This window comes from Benincasa hispida, chromosome 4, assembly GCF_027475165.1.
Source record: "Benincasa hispida cultivar pf3 chromosome 4, pf3_genome.v1.1, whole genome shotgun sequence".
Classification (NCBI taxonomy): Eukaryota; Viridiplantae; Streptophyta; class Magnoliopsida; order Cucurbitales; family Cucurbitaceae; genus Benincasa; species Benincasa hispida.
The window spans coordinates 16,417,456-16,434,921 of record NC_143481.1 but is presented as its reverse complement, the minus strand read 5'-3'; the positions used below and the strand labels follow the sequence as shown (position 1 = coordinate 16,434,921).

General features: G+C 38.0%; 1 protein-coding gene and 1 long non-coding RNA gene across 2 annotated transcripts in view; one reads left to right on the top strand and one right to left on the bottom strand.

Annotated features, from left to right (window-relative positions):
- LOC120075224 (uncharacterized) overlaps positions 1-13,899 on the bottom strand; it is a 42,130-nt gene extending 28,231 nt beyond the window's left edge. The window contains exons 1-2 of the long non-coding RNA XR_005481233.2: positions 13,764-13,899; positions 10,689-10,792 (exon numbers count right to left, since the gene is read on the bottom strand). This is a non-coding gene — a long non-coding RNA (uncharacterized LOC120075224). The remainder of the gene's footprint in view (positions 1-10,688; positions 10,793-13,763) is intronic.
- On the top strand, positions 11,338-16,194 carry LOC120075222 (eukaryotic translation initiation factor 4B2-like). Its single transcript, XM_039028433.2, has 3 exons — positions 11,338-12,707; positions 15,089-15,556; positions 15,860-16,194. The coding sequence occupies exons 1-3, from the start codon at positions 11,599-11,601 to the stop codon at positions 15,876-15,878; spliced, it is 1,596 nt and encodes a 531-aa protein (XP_038884361.1). The 5' UTR covers positions 11,338-11,598; the 3' UTR covers positions 15,879-16,194.
- Positions 16,195-17,466: the final 1,272 nt, after the last annotated feature.

Here is a 17,466-nt window from a genome sequence, read left to right as displayed (position 1 = left end):
TGGAAGCATGTTTTGCTTGTTTTTTTTGCTATTTTGTATAAGTGTTATATAAAAGAAGTAGCAATGAATGGACAATGTATTGAGCATGACATTTAGGCTGTTTTTAAGCGTTATGAATGTCTTGCATATGTTAGCTTAGCATTGTGGTTGTTTCCGTTTATAAGTGTTATAAAGGAAATTAGACCTAAAATAAATAATTCAGAGTTGTATGTGGACTTAGGGTGAACTCAAGTGTTTTAAAAGGGTTTTAAAATTGAATTGAGATAGACCTAAGTTCAAGTGGTTTTAAAGAGTTTAGTAACCTAGCTTAATCTTTTAAAATTGGTTTAATAGGATTAAATTGGTTGAATAAAAGATTAAATTTGTTGTAAACCTATCTATAAGGGACCTTTTGTCTAAGGCGAGTTCTGGTTAGGCTGGGGTTCTTAAGTTGACAGAAATGTAACACCCCTACCTGGAAAGGTGAATTAGATAGATTTTTAACAATCATGCGACGTTTTGATCAAAGACTCCGTTAAAGAGTTTAATGGATGATGATCAAAAGTTGTTCAACTATCCAAGGTAAAAGTTACTCTTGGGAAAACCTAAAAGTCACTTAGTTAAAATGCCATGTTTTTTCTAAGTAAGCTATACTCTAGGTTATAAAATACTCAGTGGGAGGAGGAGGCATATCAGATATGTCTATGATTCCACTCACGTTTCTCCCTTTATGTTCACACCGTGAGATTCATGCTTGGCCTCGAGATGCCCAGGATGCATCCCCCTTAGGATGGTGTTTTCATGAGTCAATATCAAGGTGGACGAAAAGAGTATTTATAGTAAGTGGGTGAAGGTTGAGTGTCAACACGTCCTATGGTCTTTGTCATTGGTTCTCACCATGAGATCATTCTGTACGCCCTCGTGTTGCCCTGGAAGCGGCCCCCTTAGGATGGGTTTTATGCAGTTGGTCAATATCAAAGTGAACTCTAGAAATGGATAGGGTCACTTTAGGTTTTTCCCCAATCGGATTTTTTTCCTTAGGATTGGCCTTTTGGGACAGACCTCTAGGGCTTAAAATGGTGGGTCAAACTTATGGGAGATTTTGAAGTAAGTTAATGATCTCTTGGCCAAATCAATGATGGCTAGTCGTTATAGGAGCAAGAGTTGTTCTGGTATTAATGACTGGTTGAGATCTTCTCAATTCAGAAGAGGGATAACTGACCTCCCTTAGACGGCTTTTGTCCTAAACCTTTAAAGCGTCATTGCAAAACTAGATGTCACACGGGGTTCATGTTAGTTTTGCTAAAATCTTATTAGATGTTATTTTGTTTTACAACGGGTATTTGCTTAAAACCTAACATAGGTCAATGTGTTTTTCTTTTCAACAACTCGTTAGTATTTCCGTTTAAAGCTTTTAAAAATGACTGATTACTTACAGTGGAAAGAATTGTGTGAAACGAATTTTGTGGCAAACGACCTCCATCCCACTACTCTCCAAAAGAGGAGATAGACAGTAAACACGATTTATTGGTCTTGGAGACATGTCTAGTAGAGAATGATGATTCTGCCTGGATCCTTGATTCAGGCGCTACCAATCATGTCAGCTTCTCTTACCAAGGATTCAGTTCCTGGCAAACGTTGCCACAGGGAGAGATGACTCTTGAAGTCGATACTGGTGAGTTTGTTTCAACTATTGTTGTAGGTAGGCTGAAGTTATTTGTTGACAAGAAATGTTATCTGTTATTGGATAATGTTTTTGTAGTTCCTCATATTAAGAGGAACTTAATCTCGGTTTCTTGTCTCATTGAACAAGACTATACCGTCTCCTCTTCTGAGAATAAAGTGTTTATTTTCAAGAATGGAATAGAGATTGGTTATGGTTCAATGGAAAATAACTTATATGTACTAAGGCCGTTAGACATAAAAGCCTTGTTTAACACTGAAATATTCAGTACGGCAACAACAGCTAAAATATCAAAGGTTTCTCCAAAGGAAAACGCCCATCTTTGGCATTTAAGGTTAGGTCACATCAACCTCAATAGGATTGAGAAGTTGGTGAAAAGTGGACTTCTAAAAAGTTTAGAAGAAAACTTCTTACCGATCTGTGAGTCATGCCTCGAAGGCAAGATGACCAAACGACCTTTTACTAGAAAAGGTTACAGAGCCAAGGAAGCCTTAGAGCTTGTACATTCAGACCTCTGTGGTCCGATGAATGTTAGAGCTCGAGATGGGTATGAATATTTCATCTCTTTCATAGATGATTATTCAAGGTTTGGGTATCTCTTCCTAATGCAACATAAGTCTGAAGCCCTTGACAAGTTCAAGGATTATAAGGTTGAACTTGAAAACTTGTTAGGTAAGAAGATAAAAACATTACAATCTAGTCGTTGTGGAGAGTATATAGACCTCAAATTCCAAAACTATATGATAGAACATGGGATTGCATCCCAACTCTTGACCCCTGGTACACCTCAGCAAAATGGTGTATCAGAAAGGAGAAATAGGACTTTGTTGGACATGGTTTTGGTCTATAATGAGTTTTGCTCATCTTCCAGACTCGTTTTGGGGTTATGCAGTGCAGACTACATGTTATATCCTGAACAACGTTCCCTTGAAAAGTGTTTCTAAAACACCTTTTGAGTTATGGAGAGGTCGTAAAGGTAGTTTATGCCATTTCAGGATTTGGGGTTGTCCAACACATGTGCTAGCGACTAATCCAAATAAGTTGGAACCGCGTTCGAAGGTTTGCCTCTTTGTGGGCTACTCCAAGGAAACGAGAGGAGGATACTTCTATGATCCAAGTGAGAACAAAGTGTTTGTTTCCACCAATGTTGTCTTCTTGGAAGAAGAACACATGAGGGATCATAAGCCACGAAGTAAACTCGTTTTACGTGAGATCTCAAGTGAGACTGAGACTGCTGAGGGTTCAACAAGAGTTGTTGAACAGACTGACAGATCAACAAGCGTTGTTGAGGCCGAGACGTTTAGTCAACCAGCTCAAGAGTTGAGACTGCCTCGACATAGTGGGAGGGTTATAAACCCACCAGCTCGCTCATGGGTTTGACTGAAGCCCAAAACGTCATTACGAATGATGGGGTCGAGGATCCATTGTCATTTAAGAAAGCAATGGATGATTTTGACAAAGATGAATGGGTTAAGGCCATAAACTAGGAAATGGAGTCTATGTACTTCAATAACGTCTAGGAGCTTGTTGATCCACCTGATAGGGTCAAACCTATTGGGTGTAAGTGGATTTAAAAGCGAAAGAGAGGTATAGATGGAAAGGTGCAAACCTTTAAGGCTAGACTCGTGGCAAAGGGTTATACCTAGGTTGAGGGAGTTGACTATGAGGAAACTTTCTCACCTATTGTCATGCTGAAGTCTATCAAGATTTTCCTGTCCATAGCCACATTTATGATTATGAAATATGGCAAATGGACATCAATACTGCCTTTCTGAATGATAATCTTGAGGAGACCATCTATATGACTCAACCAGAGGGGTTCAAAGTTCTAAATCAAGAGCAAAGAGTTTGTAAGCTTAATAGGTCCATTTATGGGCTAAAATAAGCATCTCGATCTTGGAACATCAGATTTGATACTGCTGTCAAGTCATTTGGCTTTGACCAGAACGTTGATGAGCCTTGTGTTTACAAGAAGATCATCAATAGCTCAGTAGCTTTCCTGGTACTATATGTGGATATTATCCTACTTATTGAGAATGATGTAGGATATCTGACTGACATTAAGAGTTGGCTAGCTTCCCAGTTCCAAATTAAAGATTTGGGTGAGGCATAGTATGTTCTCGGGATCTAGATCATTCGGAATCACAAGAACAAACGGTTAGCCCTATCTCAAGCATCGTACATTGATCAAATGTTGATCAGGTATAGGATGCAGGATTCCAAGAGGGGTTTGTTATCTTTCAAGCATGGAATCGTTCTATCTAAGGATCAATGTCCTAAGACACCTCAAGAGGTTGAGAAGATGAGACGGATTCCCTATGCTTCTGCTGTAGAAAGCTTGATGTATGCAATGTTGTGTACTAGACCCGACATTTGCTATGTAGTAGGGATTGTCAGTCGGTATCAGTCCAATCTAGATTTGATCACTGGATGGCGATCAAGACGATCCTCAAGTATCTTCAGAGAATGAGGGACTACATGCTTGGTATGGAGATAAGGATCTGATCCTTACAAGATACACGAACTTTGACTTTCAACCAATTGATATTCTCGCAAATCGACATCGGGGTTGGTGTTTACTCTGAATGGAGGGGCTGTATTTTGGAAAAGCATCAAGCAAGGATGCATCAGGGACTCCACTATGGAAGCCGAATACGTAGCGGCTTGTGAAGCAGCTAAAGAGGTTGTTTGGCTGAGGAAGTTCCTTACAGATTTGAAAGTTGTTCCAAAAATTGATTTCCCTATCACTCTTTATTGTGATAACAGCGGGGCTGTGGCAAATTCGAAGAAGCCTCAGAATCATCGTCGAGGTAAGCACATAGAACGAAAATATCACCTGATCAGGGAGATTGTGTGTCGCGGTGATGTGATAGTCAAGCAGATCGCATCGGAGCACAACGTTGCTAATCCCTTTACAAAGGCCCTCACGGCTAAAGTGTTTGAGCGTCACCTGAAAAGTCTGGGTCTACGAAACATGCAGCATCTTGTCTAGGGCAAGTGGGAGATGATACTGGGGTATGCCCTAGTTTATTGTATATTGTACATTTTTATATTGTATTGTACATTTGTCTCCCGAGTCATTAGGACAAGTGGGAGATTGTTGGGATTGGTGTCCTAATTCTCCCGAAGTCTCGTTGTTTTGTAAAGATACACATTGTTCAATGAATAAAATAACTGTTATTTAATTCTGACATTTACTCATATCCAATAAACAAAGCTCCTTGGTTATCTTATGTAAACTTAAGCATGTATATGTAATATATAAGTGGATCATGCCTTAACTGATAACCTAAATCAGTTTGTAGTATAAGGATTAAGGTGGGATATCTGATCCTGGTGACACTACAGATACAACCCGCTTTGTAGAGGTTTGAAAGTGTTATAAACTACTTCAGATGGTAGATCCTGACCATTCATGTCGAGACGTGGAGTGAGGGTGTCCTATACAAAGAGTTTGTATAAGACCTGGACTATGAGATGACTAGACTCTGTATATAACGTCATTGATACTAGAGACTTACATCTCACCTAAACGACCATAGGTGACACGACCTCAATTCTGAGTGTTTTAGGAACTCCTGCCTTTGAAGACGACCCTTTGATTAGTATAGGTGAGAGTGGCCAGATTGCCAACTCAACATGCCTACCTTTTTGGGGACTTGTCTGATCTGGGAGCTGGGAACTCAATCCACAAGATGGAATTCACCTCTTTCCCAAAGCAGAGATAAGTAGAGAGATTGCTCCCTTAAAGGCTGATTCCGGGGCTTGAACATAGTGGCCACAACTTCTCTTTGGAAGAGAAGACTCAGTCATAGTAGGACTATGACTTATGTTCATTAGAGGGATCAGTGGTACTTAAGGAGACAGATGTAACTACAGGGGCATAACGGTTATTGGCCCAGTTGTACTTACGAGCAATCTGTGAAGGGTTGTCGCATTGCTGATTGGTTAAGATGGACATATAATATATCTGTAGTGAGAAGAGTTCAGCTGTCGGTCTTTAGTGGAGTGCCTGGCAGTTAACGGATGGTGGATCTCGTGACTAAAGAGTTTAGTCAATTATTCACATATCGTTAGAGCTTTGGAGCTACAGGTCCATGAGGTCCCCTTGGTAGTTTGGATTCTGTTGAGAATCAGTTCTTGGTGTTGATTTGAAATGTTCAAATTGATAAGAGGTATTTTGATTATATATGATATAATCGGTATGATGTATGAGATACATTTAATGGAGGAATGATGTAAATGAAGTACCATGGAATAAAAAAAGAACTATGGTTTATATGTTTCATGAGAGGAAATATTAAAACTATAGGTTATAAATATAGTATGATAAGTTGGTTATCATTTATGTTTATAATAATATTAATTATTAGATAATTAATACTTTTTCTTTTAAATAACCAAAGTAGTGGGTGGTTATTGGATCATGCTAACCGTGAGTTTAAAAGAAAATTGGTTTTCCTATTTTGCAAAAGAAGTTTTTACAAAAGTTTGAAAAAGTTTTTGAGTTTTTCTCTTCACGCAAAAAGAAACTCACGTAAGTCGTCAAGTAAATACAGATTTACTAAACGAGTAAAACAAGTCCGAAGAGTTTTACTCTTTGTTCCTTTGTATTTTACATGCTGTAATTTCTGTAAATGATTTATTGATTCATGATTGTAATCTAATCCCGAGTTCCGATTTCCTTCACACCATACCCACATTTTATTATCTTCTCACTCCCTCTAAAATATGGGTATCCTTTAGGGCTCAAACCCATAGCTCAAGGTGGGAGTATAAGAATGAGACTTTTCTTTCAAAATTAAGCAATGTGGGATTTTCAGCTAAAGGTTTTTTTCCTTTTTCTTTTAAAAACTTGAATTTTCACCGACAATCTCCCACTTATAAATTTAAAGACATAAGAAAGGCATTTTTCATCGAGCAATATTAGTCTATAACAACATTGTGCATAAGTAAAGGTGTCTTACAACTTGAACCTTTACGTAGTGTAGATGATTCAGAATATACTAGAGTAACTCATGGTTTTGAACTTTATCTCTAACAACATCTCACACACAACATTATTAGGGTGTAGTTCGAAAGCTCATGCTTTAAGGCCTAGCACGTGTATCTTGGTTTAATGAATGCTCTAAAGAGTTTGCCTAAAACTCCATAAGAAGTGGCCCCCACTTCCACATTTACATTGGTGAATCTATCAAAAGTACTCTTGTAGCTAGGTGCCCACTTGACATCAAGTAGATCATGTTAAGAACTAAGTTCAACCTTTCTTACACTTTAGGATATCATGCTCAGACTCTAGGTCATCAGAAGGGAACTCTGTGTTCGTTTTAGCATGATTCACTTTATATCACTTGTGATTAGTTATTACCTGTTGAACCTGTTTCTTGGGATCTCTAGTCTATAAGTTATGTTTTCTTTACAATGATTCATCTCTCTATAGGCATGAGTCCCATCTGAGGTTTTGAAAACCTTCTCTCTGGACAGTCCTTTCGTCAAAGGATCTGTCAAGTTTTCGTCAATCCTTATATGATCCATTCTAACTGCACCAATAGTGAGGAACTTTATAAAGGTATTGTGCTCACGACATATGTGTCGTCTCTTTCCGTTGTAATAATGGTTCTGAACTTTTTCGATTGCTGCAATACTATCGCAATGGGTCAATATGGCTGGTATCGACTTTTCCCATAGAGGAATCTTTGATAGCAGACTTCTAAGTCAACCTGCTTCCTCATTAATTGTTGTTAGTGCTATCATTTCTGACTCCATCGTAGATTGGACAAAAATAGTCTGTTTTTTGGACTTCCAAGAGATAACTACGCCTACTATATTAAAGATGTAACCACTTGTAGCCTTTGAATCATCCGCGAGAGAGTTCTAGTCAGCATCGTTGAACTCTTTCAGAATAGCGGGAAACTTATGATAATGTAATCCTAGATTATGGGTTTTCTTCAAGTACCTCATAACTCTTTCTATAGCATTCCAATGCTCTATACTACGTCTACTTGTAAACCTACAAAATAATCCTACAGCATAAGCTTATCAGACCTAATGCAGTCAACAATATATCTAAGACTGCCTATGATGGTCACATACTCAGATTGATTAATACTGTCGCTAATGTTCTTGAACAACTTAATACTAGGGTCATAAGGAGTACATGTTGGTTTAAATTCAAAATAATTATATTTCTTTAGAATCTTTTCTACACGGTGAGATTGATCCAAAGAAATTCTCTTTTCAGACCTAGTCACTTTTATGCCTAAGATTACACTCGTTTCTCTTAAGTCTTTCATATCGAAGTTTGCAGTCAACGTGGATTTTACATCATTTATGGTGTGCAAGTTTGAAGATTGACAAATCATCTACATACAGACACGGGATAGTGCAGAGATTATTTTCAAACTTATAGTAGATGCATTTTTCATTTTTATTAACCTTGAATCCTTTAAATAGGATTAGGTTATCAAACTTTTCATGTCATTGCTTAAGAGCTTGTTTTAGACCACAGAGAGATTTATCTAGCTTATAAACCTTATTTTCTTGACCATGGACTATAAAGCCTTTAGATTGTTCCATGTAAATCTCTTCTTCAAGTTCACCATTTAGGAAGGCGGTCTTTACATCCATCTGATGTACTATGAGGTTATAAAGGGCAACGAGAGAAAACATAACATGAGTTGAGGTAATTCTAGTGACAAAAGAGAATGTGTCATAGAAGTCTATATTTTCTCTCTGTCTAAAGCCCTTTGCCACTAACCTGACTTTAAACTTGTCAACTATTCCATCAGGTCTAAGCTTCTTCCTTTGGATCCATTTACACCCCATTGCCTTGCAACCTAGGGGTAGTCTATTAAGTGTCAAGTCCTATTTGACTAAAGAGAGTCTATCTCATCATTTATAGCTTCTTGCCATAAGTTGGCATCTATAGAGGATAGGGCAGCTTTTAGGTCTTTAGGATATTCTTCTACCTTATAGGCCTAGAAGTCATCCCAAAATCCTTAACAGTTATAGTTCTTTTGCTTCTTCTAGGTTCTGGATCGACTTCCTTTGTAGAGGTAGGATTTCTAACTAGGGTTAGACTATTAGATCTTGAGCCCCCACTATTTCTCAATTTAAAGGGCATCCTAAAAAAAGTCAGCATCATTTGACTCAATGATCACTTGGTTTACTAGATTATAGAACCTATAGGCTTTACACGTGGTGAAACAGGGATGCACGTGGTGAACGCAAGGTTGCTTCCATCTCTAGAAGTACTTCTCGCTTTAGTTAACGCATTCTTCCAACCCTCTCTCGATAGGCAGAATTGCATCTTCACTTCTGCTCTCACAGGTGAAGATGCCGTCTAGCATGCTTTGACTAAACTTAATTATTTCCTTAACCCAATTAATTTATTTGTTCAATTATTTCTAATTATTCAAGGGATTAAGAAAACATCATGGAGAAAATGAAATATGGATGAACGGAAATAGGCAAAGAGATGGAGATGGAAATGATCATAACATTTAATTATAGAATTAAGCTTCTGATACATGGTGTGAATGATAGACTAAGAAGATGAATACAATTGATGACGAAGAGATAGAAACAAATACAGAAGAGTGTCAACGTCTTGACACAGATCTAACGGTGGATTTTCTTGCCGGCGTGTGGAGTGGATGAAGAGAAGAGCTTCCCTCTCAGGCTTGCTTGTTCGGTAGGAGTATCCTTCGTACAGAGCTTCGAAGGCGGGGATCGGAAGGATTCTTGCCCGGAGACTCACCTCTCGGCCTTGTCTCTTAATTCTTCCCAGATCTATTCTGATTAGTCGCTCAACTCGTCTCTTTCTTAGATCAGTATGTACACTTTTCTCTGTATTCAAGCATCTCTTTTCAGTGGAATGGTTGGAGCTATTTATAGGCTAAGCTTTGACTATCTGCATTTTAGTCCCCACTTTATTGTTAAGGCAGTTCCTGAAATGGTGGAGTGAATATTCCTTTTGTTATGCAATCAATCCCGTCAGAAATGCACAACAGTCAGCTGTACACGCATCAGAATCCTCCGCATTTGCGTTGCTCTTTACATCTTTGATCGTTTGCCCGCATGCAGTGTTGTTTTTTATTATTGCATGCGGTTGAGATTGCATTGATCGCTTAGCTCTTGATCGATTGTCGTATGCGCCGTCATTGCGTTGATTGTCTATTCATTTCTGAATGATGGGCACAATGCGATGTAGATGCGTTGTTCTTTTTATCTTGAGCCATGAACGCATGCGGTGACTTGATTTCTTGCAAAACATACTTGAAACATTCTTTTCTACCATCGCAATGGTGTCAGTGGGTGTATTGACGACAATTTATAATTCTTGCATTTCTTAGCTAATTTCTATACAATTGACGCAACTTTCCTTCCTTTTGGCCGCAATATCTAAATAAAACAGTATAAATAACTTGTATTTCTACAAGTTATCACACTTGTAGAAATTAGTTAAGAAATGCTACAGTTTTATAGACGATGACACTTGTATTTCTACAAGTGGAATCATCTTAAAACTGTTGGAACTGGCTACCCTCTGACAGACAATTTTGATAGCAGGGAGCAATCACAGACGACAGTCGTCAGAAAGATGAAACCTACAAAACAGAAACTTATTATAGGCTAAGGCGCGGATCTCACTCTCTTTAAGACGTTTCGTGGCTCTACTTAACGTGTAAGCAGTTTTATAGAATTGTCATGCCATCTCTAGGATAAAACAACCCAGAATATAAAATTGTCTCGATCGGAGATGCACTGTACCTGACCGAAAAACACACACCCTTCAAGATTAAGATGCTCGAAAACCCTAAAGTAAAGTGAAGGAATCGAGAGAGATTGTGAGAAAATGAGTTGTGTTTCAATGCCAAAAAAACGACGCAAATAACGCTCAACCAATGAACATGCAATTACACAAAATGCACGGAGCCATTGAACGTGAATGAGAATTAAATAAAAGAAAAAAATCAAATTAAAATAATAATACATTTTTAATAAAAAATAACCACACACGTACCACAGCTGACCGGACGACGGTGCGTTGTGTGGGATGTCTACCGTATCCACATTTGTCTATCTCCTTACTCTCTCTAGAATATGAGTATCCCTTGAGACCCATCCCTATAACCCAAGGTGGGAGTATAAGAAACAGACTCCTATTTCAAAATTAAGTAACGTAGGATTCTCAACCAAATATTTTTTTTAAAAAAAACTTGAATTTTCATCAACAGACTAAAATACATCAATATAAAATTCTTACTATTGTAATTTAAACATAGAAAAAGGTTCCATGCCACAAGTTTCAAAACAAATCATTAAATACTAAACTAGGGTCCTCATACAAATTTGAAACATAAGCAATATTAGATGGAATGGGAAATTAAAAATCGAAGAATTGATGAGAAGATATATATATATATAGTACTTCTATTTTATTTATTTACTTTATTTTGATTTCATCGACTTAAAATTATTGGCACACAAGGAATGGTGGCGGTTGATAGCAAATAAATGGAGAAACAAGGCATCCTGACCGTGGAATAGGTTGAAGTCACCAAAGCAGATCCTAATCCACGTGGCTAGTGGTATTGCGGCGTTTGATCACTCTCCTGGTGGGCGCGTGGAAAGCAACTCCCATAATCTCCACGACTCCACGACTCCACAGTCCGTCTTGAATTCCAATTCGGAACCATAAAAGGAAGAGGAGAAAAAGAGAGATTGTATAAAATCCTTCTCCCTCTCCTCTCTCTCACAACGACCGTTTCCCTTTCCTATTTCCATCGCATGTTCTCTGAGCTCCGGCTCCATTAAAGGAGCCTAGCTCATTCCCCAAACTCCATTTCTTCCTTTAGATCTATCTTTCTCCTTCTATTTCAATTCTTGCAATTTGTGGATCTCGAGCTTTAATCAAACCAAACGAGAGAGAAATGTCAAAACCCTGGGGCGGAATCGGAGCCTGGGCCGCAGATGCTGAGCGTGCCGAGGCTGAGGAACGGGAGGCGCAAGCTGCTGCGGCCGCCTCCCAAGCAGAATCGAAGAATTTCCCTAGCCTTAGGGAAGCTGTTAGCACCAAGCCCAAGAAGAAGAAGATGTCGCTATCAGAATTCACTATGGGCACCTTGACGGGTCCTGGCGCCGGCGGTAGGCAAACGGAGAGTCAGGGACTGACACCGGAGGAGATGATTCGGCTTCCAACTGGTCCGAAAGACCGCTCTGGTGAGGAAGTGCGTTCTGGCCGCCTCGGCGGGGGATTTCCCACTTATGATAGGAACAATATGTCTGCTGGTCGATATCGAGACCGTGATGAAGGCGATGGGTCCTGGGGTAGTGGTCGACGATCGTATGGTGGGTTCGATGAGGAACGCAGGGGTCCATCTCCTAGGGCTTCCAATTTCGATCAACCTTCGAGGGCTGACGAGGTGGATAATTGGGCAATGACGAAGAAATCTCCCACATTGGATTCGGGTCGACAAAATAGGTATGGGTCGCTAGGCGGTGGCGTGGGTGGGATTGCATCTAGGGCAGACGAGGTCGATAACTGGGCAAGTGTTAAAAAGCCTATTCCATCACGATCCTCCACATTTGGTTCTGGTTATCGTGAGGCAAACGAACCTGATCGCTGGGGTAGAGGCCGTTCACGTGATAGTGACACAGAACGACCCCGACTAGTATTGGATCCACCTAAAGGTAATGTCGTTACAAATGAAGCAACGAGGACGAACAAGCCAAGTCCCTTTGGAGCAGCAAGGCCGAGAGAGGAGGTTTTGGCTGAGAAGGGGTTGGATTGGAAGAAGCTGGATACAGAAATTGAGGCCAAAAGAACCAGTAGGCCAACCAGTGCCCACTCTAGCAGGCCTTCGAGTGCTCAATCCAGCCGTTCGGAGGGTCCAGGATTACAGGGCGTAGAAACTGCGGCGAAGCCGAGGCCAAAAGTCAATCCATTTGGGGATGCCAAACCTAGGGAAGTTTTGCTGGAGGAACGTGGCAAGGACTGGCGAAAGATAGATCTGCAACTTGAGCACCGTGCTGTTGACAGGTCCTAATTTCACTTTTAATATTGTTAATCTCTCTCTATCTGTTATGGTTCAGTTTAGGGGGTAATTTCTTTGTTTTCTAAGTTTCATTTGGTTCTTGGAGGCAAATATTTCCGGTATGAAGCTAGCAGGAGCTGTTCTATTGAGAATTAGGTTTAACTTGATGTTTCACTTTGCAAAGGTTCTGACAGCTAGCTGCCTATGTCATCGGCTTAGTAGAGTCATTTTTCGTGTAAACTTGCTAGTAATTTATGCTTATGTTAAAAGGCATTGTTAGGACCTATGGAATAGAATTAGCATGTATAAAGGACTAGGAGATGTCGAGATGATGACCTAACTGTAATCTCAGAATTGGAGCTTGAGCGATCATGTACGCCTTAGAGTTCCATCCAGCTTGTTTACTGTGCTATTGGAGTCATTGCCTAATTAATGGTTTACATCAGGAAACACAAAACAATAAATGACAGAAGATGATTTTCTAATCTGATCACTTTTTGTTTAGAGTTCTCATATATAGTTTACTTTGTCTCTTATATTTTCTGCTTTTGATTCATGAACTTTACTTAAAAATATATTATTTATTAAATTTTCTGCTAAGTTTTGATATGGTTTTTTAATTTTTACATTAACATGAGGCCCCTATTTCTAAACAATCAGGTTAATAAGTACAGCTTAAAGCATAAGTCTACATAATGCAACACTAATTTGCTTTTGATAAATGCAATTTGAAAATTTATACACACACACACACACAAACGATATGGTTTTTAAATTTTTACATTAACATGAGGCCCCTATTTCTAAACAATCAGGTTAATAAACACAGCTTAAAGCATAAGTCTACATAATGCAACACTAATTTGCTTTTGATAAATGCAATTTGAAAATTTACACACACACACAAACGAATACATTAATTAAAAGACACAGGATATACTAAAGGAGAGATACCCCTAACCAGCCTAGGGATTACAAAAAATGACTCTGAGTTGGCATAAATTTGCATCACCCCTTAATTACAAAAGTCAATATGAAGAGAGCATCAAATAATATCTGACCTGATCCCAAGATCATCACGAATAGAGCCACTCCCCTAAATGATCCTCTTGTTTCATTCATAGCAAAGACTCCACAAAGCAGCCACCACCGAGCCACAAAAAGAGGAGATTCCAAAACTTCTTCTGGACTTCGATCATTGCCTTGGAATAGTCTGATATTTCTGTCATTCCAAATCAACCAAATGGTTGCTCTTGTGACGTGAAGAAAATCTTGGACTATCTGAATGGTCTTTGAGAAGTAAATTCATCCAGAAGACTTCAGAGGGGAGAACCACACTCCAATAAAATGACAGTAAATGACTGGGCCAAATATTTGAGGGGAAAGGCATATATAAAATAAGATACAGACTGAAAAGTAAGGGCAGTGGATAAATTTGTCTTTGCGATTCATTTGCTTCTTTACACAGAGCACCAATTTGGAGATAGCGTGAACCAAGGACACCTTCTTTGTTATCTATCATTAGTATTAAGTCATGAGTAACTAAGTTCCCAAAGAAGAACTTTAATCTTCAGGGTAGGAGATTAAAATCCCTCCACGGAAAGTCCGATGTATAAGCTAGTAAAATGGCTCCAAACAACTCTTGGGAAAAACCCAGCACAAATGACAAAGCAAAAGTTTGGAAAAGGCTATACCAAAAACTTTGGATAACAATGTATCGTAAGAAAAAAATTCTAACCTAACTGCTGAGAAGTGTATACATTTTCATCATTAGATTCTAGTTAGCAAAAGTTGTGAAGGAATTAAAATCTTTAAATGCTAAGGTGTGAAGTGGTCAAATCATTAGATTGCGTTTGCTGTCAAATAATTGGATGCCAATAACAACCATGTCCGTGAGAAAGTAATTTTTCTAACCTCTTTGGAAATTCATTAGATGTTGATGACTAGATTTTAGGAAATGTATGTTTTTATGGTTTGAATACAGGAACCAGAAGTTGAACCAATATGAAATGAAATTGTAGCATCAGGTTGTTCTAGTATATTATTTTTCTTCTGTACCAGGAATTTTGGAGAGAATTCCCTTTCTATCTTGTGCACCTTTAAGTTTTATGGAATACATTTTTATTTTTTAAACAGAAGAAAGATAAAAAAAATTTGTTTAAAGTTGGTAAGGCTCAAGGGTCATATGTGGCTCTTGGTGTTTTAGTCTACAAATATTGGCATTTCTTCATCAACCTGTTGGGCGAAGTGAAGCTTTACTTTATCACCTTAACTGAATTAGGTGAAAACATCACAAAAAAATGTTTACTAGTATGCTTTGAATTGCTTGATTTTCATGTCATCAGGGTGGTTCTTCTCTTAACTGTTTCTTACTCTTTTACCACAGGCCTGAAACAGAAGAGGAAAAGATGTTGAAAGAGGAAATTGATGTCCTAAGGAAGGAACTTGAGGAAGGCTTATCTCTGAATGCTAACAAAGAATTGGTGCAAGAATCTGCCGGAGAGATGCAAAATCTGCGTGACAAAATTAATAAAAAAGAACGTGAACTTGAGATGCTGATCCTTGATTTGGATGATAAGGTTCGGTTTGGGAAGAAAGCCACTGAAAGACCTGGCTCTGCAGCAGGTAGGGCTGCTGTCTTTCCAGAAAGACCTGGCTCTGGAGCAGGCAGGGCCGCTGTCTTTCCAGAAAGACTGCCTTCTCAAGGATCCTTTGATGAGTCCAGAAGTTTCGAGTCTATAGACAGACCTCGATCACGTGGCACTGCAGATGTATGGAGTAGATCCACTGATGATAGAAAACCAATCCAAGTTGCCAGAGATAGAGGATTTTTGGGCAACAGAGACATGGAGAGGTTTGAATTTGTTTGTCGTTTTGTTCCTCTTTCTTGATTGTTGGTTCTTGTACGTTTTAATGTTTTATTTCATCTGGGAGAAATATCAATTGCGCATAGCTGAAAATATTTAATTAGATTTTTGTACTTGGGATAAAACATATTTTCTTACTGGCGCAAAGGGTAAAACACTTCTAAGTAGCGCAAGGGGTTTGTTCGAAGAAAGCTTGACCTTGTTCGTTTATTCTGTTTGTTCCAAGGTATGCTGTTTTGTGAAATTTATGATTTTGAATCTCAAATATTGCATTTCTGTTCTTATTCCAGGTCGAGGGATAGATGGTAAGCTGCTTTGTGGATACCATTGATTTACGATCTACTTTGAGTATTGGAAGCTAATAATACATTGGTCTCACTTTTTACGATGGTTCTTTTTTTCCCCCTGAGCTCTGGAAATTGGAGCGAGAGTACTACTTGTCTGGTGCCAAACTTTTGTTACCCTTTCAAACGATGTAAAATTGCTATTTCTTATTTTTGTTGAAATTGAAGAGCCTGTATTATTGTTAGGACTCAAATTATAACCAGACAGTTGGGATTCCCTAGTTTTTTTTCCCTCTTGTAACAGTCATTCTGTGTTATACTAATTTGGTTCATTTTGCTCATGGACATGTCAATCTAAGTTGATTCATTTGCACGTGGAAGATGTTATAAACTGCTGTTTTTCTTGCCTGTTTCATTGGAACAAAATGGTCAAAATTGTTGTTCCAATGATTGGATATTATGAAATCTAACCAAAGGTAGGTACCATTCATCTTTTTGCTTACTTGTTTGACTTTTTGAGCTTCTTGGAAGACTGAAGACTGAAAACCTAATTTAAAACACAATAACAGAAAATTGTTTTAGGAAAATGTATTTTCGAACAGGCTTTTCGGTGTACATTGGTCTTCATTACTTCAGTACTTAAAAGATTGTCAAACAGGACTTTAACGAAGAGGTGACGATTTCCCCCCTCAAATTTTGGCATCTTTTATTATTATTATTTATTAAATTTTAAATTTTAGATTTAATTTTAATATCTTCTTTTTAGGAAGAAAACATTACTTAATGAAAATCAAAAGTCATTTTGGAATTGAGATAACAAAGCATCTCTTTTAGGTGAAAGATATAATGCAATAAGAAAGATAAGATGTTTATTTTTCAAAAAAAAAAAAAAAGAAAAGAAAGGTGAGATGTGACCAGACATGAGTAAGAGAATCTTACTATAAAAAATGTTGAAGTATTAATTGTTTATTTTGGTAGATGGAACATATCTATAAGGTCATTGCACTTAAAAAAATTAATACAACAAAATAATCAATAAAGTTTATGTTAATCATGGAGATGGGAAAATTTAGGACTTGGTTTGTTGAAATATAAGTATCAATTTGAATGGCAGTTGTTGGCAACTTGATAAGGAAAAGAACAAACCATGCCACCAACCAGTAAGCTTCATCTGGGTTTTTATTTCTTCCAATAAAGATGAGTTTTAACGCATGCTCTTAAAATAAGCTAACTTCTAACAAACATTGTTAAGGTGGAAGGAAAGGAGTCTATTATCTGACTAGTGATGCAAAAACTTTGTCTAATGTGGATGATCTTCTTAAATATCGGTGAAGAAGATATTAGAAAAAAAAAATGATGAATCAAATTCCTTGAATCACTCTATAACTTTATAAGATAAGTTCCAAAAAATAGTCGAGAGATTCTTATTTGATTAAACATTTGTTAAGTGTGCAATAAAAAGTTGTTGGTATAGATTATTCCACAATGTGATCTATAGTTAAGCTCGGATGAACATACATTAAACTAGGAAGAAAGTAAAATAATATTGATAAGTACAAACTCTCGACGAAATAGAGATTTAGCGAGAACAAAAAATTTAATATCTATTTTAT